Source organism: Cornus florida, unplaced genomic scaffold (assembly GCF_030987335.1).
Source record: "Cornus florida cultivar Cherokee Brave unplaced genomic scaffold, ASM3098733v1 CherokeeBrave_3.0.0_Hap2_Chr05, whole genome shotgun sequence".
NCBI lineage: Eukaryota > Viridiplantae > Streptophyta > Magnoliopsida > Cornales > Cornaceae > Cornus > Cornus florida.
This window is the reverse complement of record NW_026775575.1, coordinates 116,681,889-116,701,370: the sequence shown is the minus strand read 5'-3', so window position 1 is coordinate 116,701,370 and position 19,482 is coordinate 116,681,889. Positions and strand designations below refer to the sequence as shown.

General features: G+C 34.1%; 2 protein-coding genes across 3 annotated transcripts; one reads left to right on the top strand and one right to left on the bottom strand.

Moving 5' to 3' along the window:
* Positions 1-1,837: 1,837 nt before the first annotated feature.
* Positions 1,838-4,892, top strand: LOC132308900 (wax ester synthase/diacylglycerol acyltransferase 11-like). Its single transcript, XM_059807182.1, has 5 exons — positions 1,838-2,063; positions 2,504-3,076; positions 3,788-4,159; positions 4,302-4,439; positions 4,526-4,892. Exons 1-5 carry the CDS (start codon positions 1,875-1,877, stop codon positions 4,676-4,678), a joined length of 1,425 nt encoding a protein of 474 aa, XP_059663165.1. The 5' UTR covers positions 1,838-1,874; the 3' UTR covers positions 4,679-4,892.
* Positions 4,893-15,624: 10,732 nt separating this feature from the next.
* Positions 15,625-16,890, bottom strand: LOC132310513 (transcription factor bHLH162-like). Of its 2 annotated transcripts, none has more exons than XM_059808681.1 (3): positions 16,713-16,890; positions 16,304-16,612; positions 15,625-16,150 (listed from the first exon to the last, which is right to left on the bottom strand). In XM_059808681.1, the coding sequence occupies exons 1-3, from the start codon at positions 16,839-16,841 to the stop codon at positions 15,989-15,991; spliced, it is 600 nt and encodes a 199-aa protein (XP_059664664.1). In that variant the 5' UTR covers positions 16,842-16,890; the 3' UTR covers positions 15,625-15,988. The 2 variants fall into 2 exon arrangements, with proteins under 2 accessions (XP_059664664.1, XP_059664663.1); XM_059808680.1 differs by having other exon boundaries at positions 15,628-16,150; positions 16,268-16,612.
* Between the last annotated feature and the right edge of the window lie 2,592 nt (positions 16,891-19,482).

Below are 19,482 nucleotides of genomic sequence, written 5' to 3'. Positions count from 1 at the left end.
TTTGAAAAATATTTGGGTGTGGACTATTTGTAATTTGGCAAGAGACTACGTACAATGCTGTCTTTTGTTCGAAAAAGTTGATTGTGGGATTTTACTTGCGACTGACTTTTTATAAACATGTGCATGTGTGTGTGTTTATGGTAAGTTATTTATTTAATTATGTGTGTGTATTATGAACAATAAGATCCACCAGTAATGGTAAGATGGATGCACCAAAAAATGCATAGAGCAGAATATAAGCATGGCCAAATGGTGGAAAATATTATTGAAGCAATCAGTGAAGTGTGGGTCTACTATGATGGTTGTTTTACGGGAATTAAGTAATTAAAACGATAATTTGTGCATTATCATTAATGAGAAAGGAGACAGAAGACAACAATTCATTTAAAGAAGAAGTAAAGAGATGTGATATTTCATGGGACTTGTACAATCGATTTAATTATTTGATTAGATTGTATGAAGTACGTTATATATCCGTATATATGTCTCCTTATGCGTGCATAGATGGTTTCAGGTCATTAATTTCATCTTTATCATATAAGTACTCCAATACAAGAGCATGGTCTCCATTGCAACCAACTTTTAGTTGAATTAATCAATGCCATAAAGAAAGAAAGAAAAAAAAAAAATCAATGCCATCGAGACTAGGGTTGCTGCCAGGTCCAATTATTTGAATTTTCTTTCAGACAGGGATTGGTGTTGCTTGGCTAGGTCTCATTAATATATATATATATATATATATATATATATATATATATATATATATATCTAAAGAAAGACAATATTTGCACTTCTACTTTTTACTTGTTACACTCCATACCTTCTTTTTTTTTAACAAGGTAGACCTCTAATATGTTCATTAATCTCATATTTTATAATACCATATCTATATATCATTTTCAGTATAAACTTTAATTTTTCTTCCCTTATTTACTTTCTCTATTACATTTTTTTTTTGACAAAAGAGAATTTATTAAACTAAAATTATTAGCTTGGTACTTTCGTGTTTCCTGTACTATTTTTCTAAACTTATTTGGTTATTTTATTATTAAAATACAATATGATACAAAGAGTATAACAGAGCAACAAAAGTTCAAACATCAACTTATATAACAAAGATTGAAGAAAAGTAACCAAAAAAAAAGTTTAAAAAAAAAACCACGTCAAAAAGTAAATTTTGTATTCTACAATTCATTCGAGGCTGGCATTATCTATTAGCTTAATTGGTAGAATGCTCAACTCAAAAAAAAAAAAAAAAAAACCTTAATTAGGATGGAATATTCTGACCAAAATCTTCCGCTTTGAATTTCCGAAAATTCTTACCTAGCCACTATTGACTCTCTCTTTCTCTTCCCCTTTCAAATTAGTAATATTTGCTAAATATTGAATGATACTCATTAACATATACGGAGTACAAGAATTGATTCAATTCCAAAATATTTATTGAACTTTGGAAATCTCTCTCCCTAAAATATATATATATATATAAATTCTTGTTCAACCAAGGTTCCTTGGACAATGTCTTGAGACCGAATCTTCTAGCTAAAAAAATAATTTAGTTTTGACTTCCAGTGAACTCAATGAATAACAGTACGTGTAAGAATTATTACCTTTTTATAAATTTAACAGGGTATTAAGAAAATGTTAGATGTATTTTAATATGACATTTATAGTTATATTTTTTATTTTTTTGGCTTTTATTATTACTTGGTTAGTATAGGTTAAAAAATGTTTGAGTGGTTGCACCAGTTTTAATTTGGGATAGTTATAAATACTGAATAGCCGCCAACCAACAATATTCACTAATTAATGTTCATGAACTATATGTACGTATACACTGACTGGTCAGTGGTGGACGAAGCTCAAGGGCTCTGATGGAGTTTCAGCTGCCAGAAGCAGTATCAAAACCTGCGAGTCCTATTTCACAATACTTCAACAGCTCTGTGTTATCAATCTCCATTCTCGCTGTCCTCGAATTAGAAATCCCAATGGATGACTCCCTAACCACTTCACTCATCAAGGATGTCTTCTTACCCATCAACCCACGCTTTTCCTCCATCATGGTTCTCTCTCTCTCTCTATAGATATATATATATAAAGAAACACACACATATCAATACAAAAATAAATTGGCTTTTCCAAAAATTGTATAAAAATTTACTTTGTTGACAGTTTCTTATAATAGCTATTTTTGGAAAACTCACTTTCATAAAGCAGTTTTTTTTTTTTTTTTTTTTTTTTTTTTTTTTTTTCTATAGTTTTGTGAAAACAGTAATATATTTTTTGAGTTCTTATAAATTAGTTTTTAAGTGACAAACTAAATAGAGCCTTTATAACTGTAAGGTTTACCCTGATACTAAGGTGTCACGCTTTTCTCTCATCATGGTAATGTCTCTTTATACACACACACACACACACACACACACACACACACATATATATATATATATCATTAAGAAAAGGAATTTTATAACCGTTGAGGATATATTTGATTGGATTGCAGGTTGGAGACAAGAATGGAATGAAGAAATGGAAAAGGGTTGAAGTGAAGCTAGAAGATCATGTACATGTCCCCATTTTCCCGGAGGGAATGTCACCAGAGTTGTATGATGAGCATTTGAATGACTACTTAGCAAATATAGCTAAGGATCAACTTCCACAAAGCAGACCATTGTGGGAAATCCACATAGTTAAATACCCAACAAGCAATGCAGCCGAGAATATTATATTTAAGCTTCATCATGCACTTGGGGATGGCTATTCCCTAATGGGTGCTCTTCTTTCTTGCCTACAAAGAGCTGACAATCCTTCTCTTCCCTTGACATTCCCTTCATGTCAATCCAACACCAAACTTAAAGGTAAAGTTAACACCATTTTCAGGTTCGTGCCTCGTGTTCTTGCCGGGATCATCAACACTTCTTTGGATTTTGGATGGAGTCTTTTGAAGAGCACTTGGCTTGAAGATGACTTGACGCCGATCCGATCTGGTGACGGAGTGGAGTTCCGGCCATTGACTGTAACTACTATCATATTCTCTCTTGATCACATCAAAGAGATTAAGGACAACCTTAAAGTGGTAACTAGCAACTTTCTGATCAGTTACATACTTTAATTTAAGTGCTACTATATATATATATGTCTTATTCTTTCTCTAATAATTTGTACTAATTGCGTAATATTCATTTCTAGTAGTGGGACCATCTTAATGTTATTTTCATTAATTACAAACTGTATCAATAAAATATTTGACTTCATATACATATATAATTAATCTACGATACACAAAACAAACAACACTTAATGAAAATCATTCTACCTATACTAAACTATATAAAACACCAATGGATCATTAGGTCAATTGTATAACCTCCTTAGCCTCTCACTCAGAGAGGAAGGGAGTGGTTCGAGCGGTAGGCAATGTGTGTAAGTACCTACAAGAAAAAAAATATATATATATATATATATATATATATATATATATATATATCAATTAAAGTCTGGAATAAAGTTATGTACTATGCTGTAGATTAGTGGTATTTTTTCACTTTTCAAAGTGGAAGTTCGGGCCTTCGAGTCCCCGTAATGACAAAGTTAGTGTATAAGTGTGTTTCATGTGAAGGATGTGCACAACTATATGCAAACTAACTAGCTCATTTAGCTTAATACTATTTGAGGATTAGGCTTTGCCATCCCCCATTAATTTGAATGTAAAGCCAAACAAGTGATGATGAGATATAGAAGTACAACAATATAAGCTAATATTTGATCAAACTCTTCTTCCCAACAGACTATAAATGATGTTATTACTGGAATAATCTTCTTGGGGACTAGACTGTACATGCAATCTGCAGCAAGCCATGATCTAGGCAATAGTACTACACATTCTAGCTCTACTGCGTTGGTGCTGCTCAACACTCGGAGCGTAGGTGGCTACAAGTCCGTCAGTGACATGGTAAAACCCGACGCTGAGATGCCATGGGGGAACCATTTCGCCTTCTTGCACTTGCCGATACCTAATTTAACCGATGATGACTGCTCTTCAAACCCTCTCAACTTTATCCTTAAAGCACATCATCTAATGAAAAGAAAAAAAAACTCTTCGGCTGTTTATCTCACTGGTAGGCTACTTGAAACCATGAGGAAACTTAAAGGTGCTGAGGTACGTACGTCAAATATTAATTATGCTAATAATTACTAGACTATTATCTATGTTTTGTAATTCAGTTGGTATAGATAGTCATATATAGTAATATAGAATTGATGAAAACTTTGGTGAATTTAATTAATTGGTGTCCCAGCAGGCAACGGCTAAGTATGTCCATAGCACTTTGAAGAACTCGAGTATGGCCATTTCGAATATGATCGGGCCGGTGGAACCAATGGCTTTGGCTAATCATCCCATTAGCGGATTGTACTTCACAGTGATTGGAAGTCCACTGGTATACTATACTACTACTACACACCTGATTATTTATTTATTTATTTATTTTTAGGTAATTAACAACTTGTGTTGATGGCATTGCAGAGTTTATGTATAACAATGGTGAGTTACATCGGAAAGCTAAGGGTTGCTGTGAGTGCAGAGAAAGACTACATAGATCCCCTCAAGTTCAACCCATGCATCAACAAGGCCTTTCAGATCATTCATGAAGCAGTAGTCCACAAGTACTCTTCATAATTAAAGCTATAAATGCACTCAAGCTCATATGAATTTCTCTCTATTTTTTGGACTTCATTCACCATTATGGTTTACTACATCATTTTCCAATAAATCATTTTTAATAAATGATATATCTTTCTTTGTTTTGGACGACTCTGTGGTGTGTTGTTTATCATTATGCTTGTAATGTTACCATTAATAGTAATATGAAATTATGAACATTATGTCAATATTAAGTGGCTTGTTTGCATCTTTCCTTAAATTTGAATTGCTTACAATAGAAATTATTGTTTGAATTTTAGGGGAGAAAAAAAAATCGCCATTCAGTTTACCCTCTCAATGGACCAATTCATTGAGAGATGCAATGGAGATGATTTTTTTCCCTAACTACAAGTCATATGTTTATCAATGGTAGGTATACACTTACCAAAATGTAAAAAATAAATAAAAAAATAAAAGGAAATATATATATATATATATATATATATATATATATATATATATATATCTCACTTTGTCAATAAAGGAGACGACTCATAGGTGGGCATGCATACACTAGGTTGCTGTGCCAAATAAAATATAAGCGTTGGTGCTAGCCAGAATTTTATTTCTACCCATTTGTTGATTCTTTTGGTTTGTCCATTAATTATTTCACATACGGGCCTTGTTTTTGTATAAATTAAATTTGAGTCTGGGCTATTTGTTTGAAAAAATATGTCTGAGAGATTTTGCTTGCCAAGAATTTTGGGGAGCTTCTATTACTGGTTAGAGCTAATAATATAAAGAAATTAAAATTTTAAATAAAAAACAATACACAATGAAATAAAAAAATTTAGAACCTTTTATTGATCTGGGGCTTTAGGCAACCGCCTAAGCCTCCTGCCCCGCCTTCACAATATTAAGGGCTTGTTTGACCCTTGTCTTAAGTTTGAATGGTATTCTTGAGTAAATAAAAGAAGACAATTTAAATTCTTGCTTGAATTTTTCCGAAAAAAATAATGTCGTCTATATATATAGTACTTGAGCCTATAGGACATCACACATGTTCATCAATGGGTGGTATACATTGACAAAAAAGTAAAAAAAAAATAAAAAAAAAATAAAATAGAAGTAAAAGTAAAAAAGAAGTATATGTCATAGAGCAAAGTACTGATCACTTTGTCAGTAAAGGAAACGACTCATTGGAGGCCATGCATACACTAGGTTGCTGTGCAAAATATATATTTGTTGGTGCAAGCCAGAATTTTTTTTTTCTACCCATTGCTTGATTATTTGGTTTGTCCATTAATATTAATTATTTCACACATAGCCCTTGTTTTTGTATAAAACTTGAGTATGATAATTTAGGAGAAAGTCTTTAATACCCTCGGATAATACGGAGATAGAATAAATTAAGAATGGGCAAATTGGTGATTATTGAAGCAATCACTATACTGTGGGATGTGTGAACCAGAGAATTGTATGAGAGCAAGACTTTGAGCAACAATAATGAATGATGGGATATTATTAGAAATTTTGTGGGGCCATATTTAAAATTTTCAAAAAAATAGAGACATTTTAAAAATTTTCACAAAATCTATAAGTAATTTTGTAAATAAAAAATATTTTAGTGGAGGCCCCACTGGGCCCCTCATAGGTCCATGCCTGGATTTGACATCATAATGATATCATAATATGCTTAACGTCATGCCGACGTGAGCTTCATACTCATATAAAATTAGTTAGATTTATTAAATTGTCAGACTATCTATTATTATTCTTACTATAAATTAAATTCGACTAATTTTATATAAGGAAAGACTAATGTCATTAATTATGACATTAGGAATATTAATGAAAAGATGATGACATACATTAGATCTTACTACTTACATAAATTAATCGAAATTGTTCGATTTTGAACTTACTAATGGTATTAAGACATCAGGGATATGATGATATGATAATAATGTCAGACCTTACTTACATAAATTAATGACATGATAATAATGTCAGACCTTACTCACATAAATTAGTCAGAATTGTTCGACTTTTGAACTCCAAATCATTACTCAAATGTAACTCAAGAATTAATTATGGTAAAAAAAAGTCTTGAAAAGTCTCGTTTTTCAACTATCTTATTTTATTAAGAAAAGTTAATGTTAGCGTACAACATTTATATGACGAGTTGGAGTTGTGGGGGATTCAAACACAATCACACCTGTTCAAAAAGTTAGACGCTCTACCAACTAGGCGACTAGATAACACTCTTCCTTTTCAATTATTCAACTATATTTTTTTTTCGGTAATTAAATTATTCAAACTATTTTATTTTACTAACAAAAGTTAATTCCAACGAGCAACATTTTTATGTATAGATAGATGCAATAATAAGGTGGTGGAGGAAGGCAGTGATAGAAGTCTGTGGTAGTGGCAGAGGCGGTAGTGGAAGTCAGTAACGGTAATGGTGGTGGAAGGCGGTGGCAATAGCGAGGTGGCGGTGGAAGGCTGTGGACGCGGTGACAGTGGTGGTTGTGACAGTGACGGTGGTGGAAGACAACAATGGTGTAGGTGGTGGTGGTGACAATTGAGGAGGTAATGATGACAGGGGTGGTGGCAATGACGATGGTGGTGGTTAAATGTGATAGTGGTGGAAGGTGGTGGCATTGGTGGACGTCTGTGGTGGTGGTGGCGATAAGGGAGGGGGTAGTGGTGGAAGGCAGTGGAGACGGCGATGGTATGGCGGTTGAAGGCGACAACAATTTTGGCGGTGGCAATGATAGTGGTGGAATGCAATGGAGGTGGCGTTGGTGAAATGCAGAGGTGGTTGTGGTGGAAGGTGGTGAGGGGGAAGACAATGGTGTTGGTGGTGGTTTTTGAACTTGGAACATGAGGAATTTTTGAAAAGTTTATTTTTTGAAAAAAAAAAAGATTACTGGGGAATGGAATGGTCATTCCATAAATATAGTTGTGAAATGAATTTTCATTTCAATGGAATAATCATTCTCACTTTAAATTGCATACCAAACAAAAAAATTTGTTGTAATAAGTATCTCATTTCATTCCATTCCTCACACCAAATGCAGAATTAAAGTTTTGCTATTACAGATTCTATTCTAAAATTGATGTCAGGGAAAAATAAATAAATAAATAATAGAACTGGGTTATTAATAATATATAAACAATATTATAAGAGATGATGAAAAAATTAAAAGTAATGAGCAATTGCAACCATTAGATGCATTGAGGTGGAGCCCGTACTCTCACCTCATTGTATCCAAGAGATGCAAATAATTCGGCTCATAATTTCTGTCTATTTCATTGGTCTAAAAATAATTTTTCATGATATATATATATATATATATATATATATTTGAAAACAGGAACTCCCCTAGGCAGGGCCCCTTAGGGACCCACCCCAAGTTACAAACCTGTGCCAGGTGCACCGGCCCCTCAACACGCGCAGCAGTCAATCGAGAGGAATAGATGGCTTGGGAAGAGTCGAACACCGACCATTTCAAACCTGCCTTCAAGCTCCAACCATCACAGCTATGCCCCCGGGGGCTATATATATATATATACACACACACACACACACACATACACACACATATATTATGAATAAATATCAAACTGAATTTGTGTGTTTCTTTTGCCAATTGGAAAAATAAAAAAGTATTCAAAATAATGGCTGCAGTGAAAATTAATAGCCATATCCGCCTTTAATTCATTAAAATTGTTTATTCCCAAAGACGAAGCAACTGAAAATATACAATAATAAAAGTACATGGAGGGCCTTGGGCCAGAACAAGTATTGGGCAACAACAAGAACACCCCATTTTGGCCACAAAGAAAACTCTCAACATAACAAGCCCTTTAATTCATTCATGTCAAGGCATTTGTAAGAGAAAAATAATTTTTGAAGTGAATAATGAGGCCCAATAACTTAACGGAAATAACTTATAAACTGGACTTTAAGATGGATAAAAAGTAAATAAATAATTAATTAGGTGAAATTTTGTAAAATATGCATTGAAATGACCTTTTAGAAAAGTTGAAGGGCCTGCTGCCTATAAAGGTAAAAAGCAGAGGGGGCAAAAATGGAGGTCTCTGTGACTCGACCTGATGATTGGCATTTGCCATCTTCATCTTCGGGATGACAGCAACCTTCTTGAAGCTGTGGTCTCTCCTCAAAAATTCCTATGCAACTTTCCTATTTTTGTTAATGATTTACGCTCTGTAGAGTTTACTTTTCTTGCCGAATTTGGTTAATGTGCTGTGAATGGATATGCTTCTACTTTATTTGAAAATAGTATATAGCCATGTCGGAAGGGGATTAATACCCATCACTCCTCTTATGAATGTGACGATTATTTACTTGACAGATACTACGAGTCCAAATGAGATCAAATTTGGTAGTGAGATGAGACCCTCTGACGATTGTAACTTGGAAACCTGTTAGTTGTTTATCATTCTAAAAGATAATTGCCTGTTACACCCACCTAAAGTTTCAAGTATCCCAATTGCATGAACAAATTTGTTATTTAGGCTTTCTGTTGCATGTTATGTGTCTTATGTTAGTCTTGTTGTTTATAAATGCACAATCACAACAAATGACTATAATCCCAAAACTTGACTAATTAGGCATTTATTCTTGGGATATTATCATGTTTTAAATCTTACATCTCATATCTGAAAATATTTGTTTACAGCTGCATGTTGATTTAATGAAACTATTTTGACAACATATTATTCCAGGACCTTTACTGCTGATATTCATCTTACGTTTGATAAAGCTATACGTACGGGATGTTCAAATTTTAAATAACTAATCTCCTATACGTGCAAAAATTTCTGAAACTTGCAACACAAATCGATTAGTCATGAATAGTTAATTTGCGTGTGGAGTCCAATTTGTTAGTTATTGATTTAGTTCATGACATGATTTCAAGTTAGTTATTGGCATTTGTGCAACATAGCAAACCTTTATCTACTAGAGTGAGTTGCTGGTGATTTTCCTGTCGTCCTATTTCATAATGTGTGGTTAGAGAAAATGGTGGATGATGTAACAGTAGGGAGTGGGGTTGTTTTTGCTGTCAAGTTTTACCTTGTTGGGGCTACAATGAATTCCCAAGATGGTGTTACAGATCTTTTTGGCAAGTGTTTTCTGCTCTTGAGGAGATGGTCGAGCAGAATATGCCTCTCCTAGTAATTTCACCAATTTGAATGAACTAATAAAGAGCTACATTATTATGTGACTTGCATGTTAGTAGACATGAAGCTGAGTGTGTTGTCCCCTTTTACTTTTTTCTGATCAAATTAGCAAATAAAATTTCTAGTTCTTTCTTCTTCTTCTTTTGAATGGGAGAAACCTAGTTCTATGCAGTTTATAGAAGCTATCACATTGTGGTTAGGCCTTAGCAAGAGTTGGACATTTGGTTAAAGTTTGTCACCTATGAGCACTATTTTTGTTGGTAATGCAGGGCTTTGAGCCAGAATTTGTGTAGAAGAGGGCAGAGGAGTTAGTGGAGCATATCCTATTCCACTGTACAGTTATCTATGACCTTGAAGCTTGATCTTCTCTATATCTGGGGACTGGGGTTCACTGGGTTATTCCTAGCTAAGTTCTTGATTTGATGGGTTGCTGACATCATGGTGTGTCTTGAAAAGGATCAGGGAAAGTAGCTTGCTGCTCCTCTTTGCTTCGTGTGGTGTGTATAGGGAAAGAAGGCATATATTTAAGGAGTTATAATCGCTGATTCAGAGGTTAGACTATCATGATTAATACATTCCAGTTACAGGTTAGGAAAGTTTCGTGATTCTTTTCTCTTTTATGGATTTCTTAGGAGACTTTGAAGGGAGCTGGATTTTGTAAAGAATCTAAAGATGAATGTGTTATTGCCTAGTCCAATGTTAAAAGTTCAAATTGACAGCGTGAGGTTGCAAGTTTGACTCTAAGAGAAGCCGTTTTGTTTAAATAACACAAAATGTTAAGCTTGCCTCCATTCTTTCGCTCCCGGCACCCTGCTTAGGTGGGACGTACACTGGGTAGTACACTTCTTTAGTTGGGCGTGTACTTGTATTGCACACCCTTCTGATCCATATAGAAAATTTTATATACTTATCAAAAAAGAAATAACGAATAAAACTCGTGAGTGATTCCAATTGGTAATTGTACATCATGAAACAATGCAACTAAAAAAATAGTAGTTTTCCTGTAGGGTTGGCCACGATGGATCCAAAAAGCTTTTACTTGTTTGTTGGTTGTGAAGAGAGAAGCATCCTAGGTTTGGTACCAAGTTTTTGTATCCTTTATATATGCTAAGAAGCATGGAAATGGATACGGGATACGAATACGACACGACACGACACGGATACAGCGACACAACAACACGGATACGATACGACACAGACAAGGCAGAGACACGGAAAATTTATATATATATATATATATATATATATATATATTGTTGGAGAATATCATAGGAGTGATTTTAGCCTATGATAGAATATTGATTGGATGGATTTATGGTATTGTTCTTAGGAATATTACTCCATCAATATATTTTTCCTATTTATCACTTGTATTCTTTCACCTATAAATAGAAGTGTTGATTGTAAACAATATTAAGAGAGAAAATAATAAAAGTGATGTAGCCTTTGGGCTCTGTGTGCCATGGATGTAGGCCGTAGTGGCCAAACCGCGTATATCCTTGCGTTCTTCATGTTTTATTTCTCTCTTCAACTTTTTTATCTTTCAATATGTATATAATATACTTTAAGAAATTAAGAGTAATATTATTTTTATCAACCTAACAATGTAAAAAATTGTGCTTTTGCCGAGAAAAAGAGAGAGTGATAGAAAGAGGGTTAAGAAAGAGAAGAAAATAGAGAAACAATAGGATTAGGGTTTTGCAAGAAAATAATTAGAGCTTAGTTAGTAAGAATTCATAGAAGAGAAAAAGTTCATGGAAACAAGAGGAAAAAGGAAAAAGAGACACAAAAAGAATTTTGTTTTGAATGTGAAAAAAAGAAGTATCTAGGGTTTGTGAAGAAGAAAAAGAAGAAATAAAAGAGGACAAAGAAGAATAGAGAAAAGAGGAGAAAGAGAGAGACCATCCACCGGGAGCGAAGCTTGGTCGGTGGGAGAACAAGAGAGAATCAAAGATAATTGTGCAAGAGTTTGAACCTTTATATAAAATATAAGCATAAAAATCTGATTGTTTAATATAAAATTGTTTTATAAAACAACAACTTACAAGTAATTATGTAATGACCATCATATTACTGAAAGCTATTAAACAACTCCTTATATTAAACAATCTTTGCATTCATATTTACCCTTCAACCTAGCTTTCTTTGTAAAACTTTCTTAAAATCCCCAAGTGCGTTATCCAAAAAAAATAAAAATAAAAACCCCAAGAATGGGACACATGTGTCGCACATATCCATGTTGTGTCCGCGCCGTGTCTAAATATTTAAAAAAATTCAGACATGTTTTTTGGCATGTTCGACATGTGTCCCGGTATGTCTGGCTTGTGTCCGTGTCCGACATGTATTATTTTCCCTTTTAGGCTTGTCTGTGCGCCTTAGTATATATGAGGGATGCTAGCCACAACTGCTGGCGTAACTATGGTAGCTCAGTCGCTACCTTAGCATGTGACACTGTTCAATAACTTTTCACAACAACTAATTATTTTCACTGTCATTTTTTGTGTCTCATTCGTGTGTAATTGCCATTATGTCCCATCACCATTTTGAAGAAAATAAAAAAGACTATGAGCCGAAAATTTTCCTCTCTCTAAAAACTTCACCTCTTTTCTATCTGAAATTTTCTTTTTTCAAAGTTCAGATAAAGTTTTTATTTTTATTTTGTATTTTTTGGTATAGATTTGATTTTTTCACCTCCTTATTCTCTTTTCTTAGAATTGAATCTCCCTCTCTCCGAGTTATTCCACAACTAAAGGTTGTAATGGAGCATGTTACTACTATAGATGTTGTAAGGATTGTTGAGTCTTGCAATCAAGGAATTTCTAATCACTTGTACACTTTCCATCACCTTTTTTCCCTCCCCCCATCACCCCCCCTCCCAAATCAAACAATTAGCTATATGTGTAATCTTTCCTTTTAAAAAATGTAGTTACTCCAACCATCTAAGTATACTATCTTATTTTCTCGTTAATAGGTGCCATACCTAATTTTTTTTCTTAAACATTCATTTGTGACCCTATCTCTTCTAGTCACTCTAACCACCCATCTTAACATTCTCATTTTCACTACATGAAGACGTTCTTGTTTCTTTTTTAAAGCCTAACACTCCGCTCCATAAAGCATAGTTGGCCTAATAACGGTCCTATAGAACTTTCCTTTTAACCTATGTGTTATTCTTTATCACATAAGACCATTTCCAATGCATAAAGCTATTTGTGCATGCCAAATCTATACTTTGAGAGGTACTATAGTGTCAAAATAGTATATTTTAGCAATTCTACTCCAATAGTGTGTTGCTATTTTTTGATACAACCACCATTTTTTTTTTCAACAATCATTCCCAACTTCCATTTTCAACCACCATTCTTTTTCCATTGCAAATATAGATAGAGATAGACAGAGGAAACAAACTCCATTCTCCAAGAAACAAATAGATTGACGAGAGAGAGATGAGAAAGAAAGAAAGAAAGAAGATTAACAATTCAATCCAAGAGATGATAACCATATTATAAAAATAAGATTTCATCATATTCATCCGATCTTCGGTCGATTTTTGATCATCATCGCCGCCGCCCTCTTCACCGGAACTCATGCCACGACCCAGAACCACGATGACGACAGAGGGAGCCATGATCGGACCACCCAGAGACCATGGCGGAGGGAGCCACGATCGGACCACCCAGAACCATGGCTAAGCAGTACCTTGGAGTCCTCCAATGGGCACAGATCGTCGAATTTGCCGCCGAAGTTCAGAATCCGGCAACGGCAGAAGCCACAACCGGTTGTTGCAGATGAGAGGGAGAGAGAGACGACAGAGATAGCGATATTGAGGGACAGAGATAGCGATATTGAGGGACAAAGAAAGCAACGAAGGGGATTGAGGGAGATAGGAAGACGTTGTAGATGAGAGGGAGAGAGACGACAGAGATAGCGATATTGAGGGACAGAGAAAGCAACAGGGGATTGAGGGAGATAGGAAGAAACGGCGTCATAGGGCAATTAAAGAGACTTGCCAAAAAAAATTGGCAACTCCTACATTTGAGAGCAAATTTGAGATTTTCAAATTTTGAGAGGCCAAAGGCCATTGGAGAGCCCTTTTTTATCCATCTCTCAAATTATGAGTTTGAGAGCCCAAAATGAAAGAGCATTGGAGTTGCTGCCATTAACTTGTCTCCATTTTGTCCATCCCAATCCAATTCTAGTAGTTATATCACATAGGGAAAGTATTGCTTGCTGCCCCTCTTTGCCTCGCATGGGTTATAGTTGCTGATTTCAGAGGGTAGAATATCATGCTCATTACATTCCAATTATGGGTTAGGAAAGTTTCATGATTCTTTTTTCTTTTATGGATTTCTTAGGAGGCATGAAATTTTTTTGAAGGAATTTTGATTTTGTAAAGATGAATTGAATTTTTTTTGAAGGAATTTTGATTTTGTAAGGATGAATGGGTTATTGCCTTGTGCAATGTTACAACCTTGAACTTACTGACAACATGAGGTTACAAGTTCGAGTCCAAGGGAAGCCTTTTTGTTTAAATATTACCAAATGTTAGGTTTGCCTCCACTCTTCCGCTCCCAATACCCGCTTAGGTGGCACATACATTGGGTAAAGCACTTCTTTAGTTTGGCGTATACATTGGTTGCAAACTTGCACCCTTCAATGCCTATAGTAAATTTTATATACTTATCAAAAAATAAATAGCATGACTAGCTCAGTCGCCACCTTAGCATCTGACACATGTAATTACTGTTCCCAACAACAAATTCTATTCAGTCATTTTTCTTGGGTCTCTCATTCGTGTGTAATTGCCATTATGTTCTGTTACCATTCTAAAGAAAATTAAGTAGATCATCAGGTGGAAATTTCTTCTCTCTAATTTACCTTTTATCTATCTGGAATTTCTTTTTCGAAGTCTAGATATTAACCCTTTTTTTTTTTTTGGGGTACAGATTTGATTTTCTCACCTCCCATCTCTCTCCTTGTGTTATACCACAACTAAAGGTTGTAATGGAGCACTTTACTCTATGGATGCTTTGTGGTTTGTTGAGTCTTGCAATCAAGGTATCTCTAATCACTTGTACACTTTCCCATCACAACAACTTTTTCTATTTATTATTTATTTTTTAATATCAAGCAATTAGCTATGTGTCTAATCTTTTCTTTTTTCTAAGATGTAGACATTTGATCTGTGATGATCTAGTGAGCGGGTGCAAGACACTGGCAGACTACCACACTGGCGAGTTACGGGTGTACAGTTCCACATCGCCTAGGTAAGGAAAAGGTGAAGTGCTTATATGTAGGTGTGTTACTGCAATTGGCATAAGACCTTTTGGAATAAAGTTCAAGAGCAAAACCGTACTGGCTCAGTCCCAAAGTGGACAATATTATACCATGTGCTGGAGTGGGTCGGTACAAATGCTATCAGAGCCCAACCTAGCCAGAAATGTGCTGACGGGGACGTCGCTACCACACTGACGAGCTACGAATGGTGGAGACCATGACACTAGTATGAGATTTTCGAAGAGTGTGTACAATTTCTGTTATGAAACAACTCCTAGTTGTTCTTGTAAAAGTGCATTACACCTTTTTGAAAGAATTTGGTTAGCCAGTCACTCAATAACAAAAAAAATTGTCACTCTATAACAAATATATATAATATTGATATATATTCTTCATTGGAAGAATCTTGCTATATATGCTGTAAAGAATAAATTAAGTCCATTTCTGATGTTGTCTGAACCGTGTTTCAGGAAACCAGTGAACATGTTATAAAGTAAGGGCTTGTTTGGATGGGATGTTGGGATGATAATTTTGTTGAGAAGGTAAACTTCACCATCTAATTTAGGATAATGGAGGAAAATGGGATTTATTATTACAATTGATGCGGGAGATCAATTTTAGGTATATTTATTTATTTATTATTATTATTTTTTCCTTAAATGACTTCCACTCTTTAGCCATATTTTTGGGAAGTGATGCCCTTAGTGAAATGCTTAAAATGCCAAGCTTAATTTGTATGTTCTTGGTTCAAAAGTCAAAGGAAAAAGCATTGCATTTTACATCAAATTATCTATGAGCCGAATCTTTGATTGACAACTTGGGGAGGGAGAAACAGAATTTAGAGTAATCGGTTAAAATCTAAATTCCCATATGCTTTATTTGTGGAATTTCGAACTCCCAAATTTCTGGTTGGATTTCAAAATCCCATAATTCTTCTACCTTGCTAGTGGATTCATGAACAAACACTTTTAGCTTCTCGAATATCGTTGCAGCTCCAAAATTGAACGTAGATTCTCCAATCTACATAAAAGAAAACCAAATTAATGGTGAAAACATTTATGAATATATACACACACATGTATAGAAGAGAAAATATTGGGGGGGGGGGGGGGGGGGGGGGATTGAAAGCACAATGACCTTTGGATATTCTACATAGAGAATGGAATTTCCCACCATAGAAAAACTGGCATTCACAACCTCAGCACCTTCTTCATGAACCATGCGAATAACCTCATAGAATATGAACTGATTAGATAGACCACTTATCAAAACCACATGTAGAGCAGGACCCATTTGGTGAATCTCAATTAAAGGTGATTTTAAACTCGTGTTATAGGCATTCATTTCATTTGTAGTGCATGTATACGATCTTTTGCTGCCCAACGAGTTCTCCTTCATGTTCTTGCTCTTCTCCAACTTCTGTTGCAACATTTTTATGTATTTTACGGCTTCATCTATCTGATCAGGCAGTGCTGGTGCCTCCTGCAACATTCAAATTAATTACTAATCTTTTATCATCCCGAATATTATATATATATATATATATAGAGAGAGAGAGAGAGAGAGAGTGAGTGAGTGAAACCTTGGAGGTATGATTTGGGAGGAGGGAGTAGAGCTCGGAGTAGAGACTCTTCATTTGATTCCTTCTATTCTTCTCTATGAGCTTTCTGTCTTTTCTTAGAGTTTTTGAAGAAGAGGCGCTGATCTCCATATCCTTAATTCACAGAGAAACAAGCATCCAATAAACAAAAAAAAAATTGCATATATTGAATTGTGTGAATTTGTGTTGGTGGAATGGTTTAGATATAGTAGTATCTCATTTCGTAAAGCAAAAGAAAACATCAGAGTCAGAAAGACCAAGAAGATTGAGGATGGGACGTCATCCAGCAGACGTCAGGTATCATTCATCATCAGCCATCAGATTGGAATCATATTCCAATTTTCACTATTTGCACTTGACTTTGTCGTCCACTCAGCACTCATAAAGGTCAATGTTTAATTAAGGTTAATGACAGTTTTTATTTTATTTTATTTTATTTATTTATTTGTTTGTTTGTTTTTACTTACCAAAAAAAAGAAAAGAAAAGAAAAGAAGAAGCAGCGGGAACAAATGTCCTTACAAGAAAAAATAGACAACGGGAGATTGTAAGAGAATCAGAATCATCTGAGTGTTCTGGATCATTCAGTGGAGCACATCAAATTACATTCACAATGTAACATCTATGCAATAAAAATATTAATACAAGGCATTTACTGTAATATCATTTAATACATATAATATATATGTAATAATTTTTTTTTTTTTTTGGATCTATGGTAAGTGGGCTACTTTGTATTTGTGTCCATCAAGGGTTGGGCCCACGGCGGCACTGTTGAAATTTCGGCTGGACTTGGACTACGGAGTCGTTCGTGAGGCCCACTATAATGACTGACTCGACTCTCGATTGGAAAATGTTCAACAACCCAATGAAAGGGTAACACTCAACCTCATAAGATGATAAACTTTATGTCATTTCCTGGAAAAGCTGGGATTGCCACCCGAGCCCCATGTCACTTCTAGGAAGTTGTTGGATGCCCCATTTCAATTTTTAAGTTTCTTTCTTCCTTTTTTTTTTTTTTTTTTTTTTTTTTAAATATCCATATTATGAGAAAAGAAAAATTATGGCACTAGTTTATTACTCCCATGGGTAATACGGAATAGTTATTTTTGATACTATGCAATTTGTGCAACTAGGCGTACACACAATATGCATGGGAATGGCTAGTTTATTACTCCCTTCATTCTAAAATACTTGGGGGCGTTTGGAGAATTAACTATTTATGAAGGTGGGTTTTTAATATTTTTTTTTAATTGTATTGATCAGAATGAATGTTTAAATTTATTCTTGTTAAAAGACAAATGAGTACTCCATAATTAGTGCAAATGTCAAAAGGGTAGTTCGGGAATATTATAAAAAATAATATATTCATTTTTGAAATGTGATATATATTTTAGAAAATTCCAGAATAGAAAGATTGATAAGAATTTTGGGACGAAAGAAATATAATTTAATTGAAGTAAGAGAAAATGTTGAATTTAAATGGAGAGCCGAAGAAGGTTCATCCATCGTTGGAAGCGCGTTGAATGCATTGAAATGCCTAAATTAAGGGTAAATAAAAAAGTTGAAAGTTTTATTTCATTTCTTTATATAGAAGAAATTAAATGCCTGTTATGGAAGACTCATTTCATATTAAAATAAAAAGTTGAAGGTTTAAGTCTTTTAAAAATATTGTGAGAGTTATAAGTCAAGATAAGAAAAATAAAAAATAACCTTCTTAGCGTGACCAATATTCTATTATCGTTGTGTTGTTAAAGCACATTAAGTCTGGTGGGGTATGTGCTGGTGGGGTACAGCTGGAGGTGAGTTTTTCTTCTTCTTTTTATTTAGTTACTTTTCTTGTTCTTTTTTTCTTTTTCTTTTTCTTTTGTTTTTTTAATTACCCTCAAGTATATCATGAAGTCTTTTTTATTTTTTATTTACAAAGTATATGATGAAGTCAAGATGATAAGCTCTCATTCAGTCATTCTCACTGTGTCATCCCGTAACAAAGACCTTTAACCATAATTTACTATCCTTCACAACTTCTTGTTAGGGGTGCACAGTGCTAGATCTGAAATTTTAGTTCTAGTTGACTGATCAAACTATATAGTTAAGGATTCAAACTTATAAATTTGATTTGATTTGATATATTTCACTTGATTTCAGCTTATTTAGTAAGTTATTTGGTTTTGATTTTTTAAAAAATATTAGGATGACGTTTATTCATATTCATTCAATTGTTTGATCTTGATTTTGGATGAAGACTAATTAATATTATGTTTGTTTTTATAAAAGTTCAATCCGTAAAATCAAATTATTTTAACTATTTTTATAAATTTGGTTTTATTTTGCGTTTAGAATTTAAAAAAAATTAATTAAAATTTTAATTTAAATTCCTTTCGATTCCAAATCCGTGCTCTAAACATAAATGATTTGGTTTTGATTTTGATTTTTATTTTTTTTAAAAAAAAAATTAGGATTACGTGCACTCATATTCCCGCAGCTTCATTTAATAAAAGGAAAAATCAAAATCAATGTCATTATGGTGTTGAAAAATACAAAGTTGCCAGTCTGTTCCAATCCAAAATTGCTTGGCATATGTGCATGTTGGCTTATTTTAAGTAACGTGTAGAAGTGGAAAAGAATAAATAATGACAATGAAGATCCGGCGGTATTAGTATTTTGGATAAGGTGCGGTACAATACCGGATTGTTACAGTATACTATATGTTGTATTTTATCGAATAATAATTATAATTTGTTAGGCAGTATT

Coding starts and splice junctions, on each gene's coding strand:
- LOC132310513 (XM_059808680.1), bottom strand. CDS start 16,841: ATGGAGATCAGCGCCTCTTCTTCAAAAACTCTAAGAAAAGACAGAAAG. Junction 16,613..16,712: donor TCCCAAATCATACCTCCAAG/GTTTCACTCACT, acceptor TGAATGTTGCAG/GAGGCACCAGCACTGCCTGA. Junction 16,151..16,267: donor TCTATGTAGAATATCCAAAG/GTCATTGTGCTT, acceptor TCTTTTATGTAG/ATTGGAGAATCTACGTTCAA.
- LOC132308900 (XM_059807182.1), top strand. CDS start 1,875: ATGGAGTTTCAGCTGCCAGAAGCAGTATCAAAACCTGCGAGTCCTATT. Junction 4,160..4,301: donor GGAAACTTAAAGGTGCTGAG/GTACGTACGTCA, acceptor GTGTCCCAGCAG/GCAACGGCTAAGTATGTCCA. Junction 4,440..4,525: donor CAGTGATTGGAAGTCCACTG/GTATACTATACT, acceptor ATGGCATTGCAG/AGTTTATGTATAACAATGGT.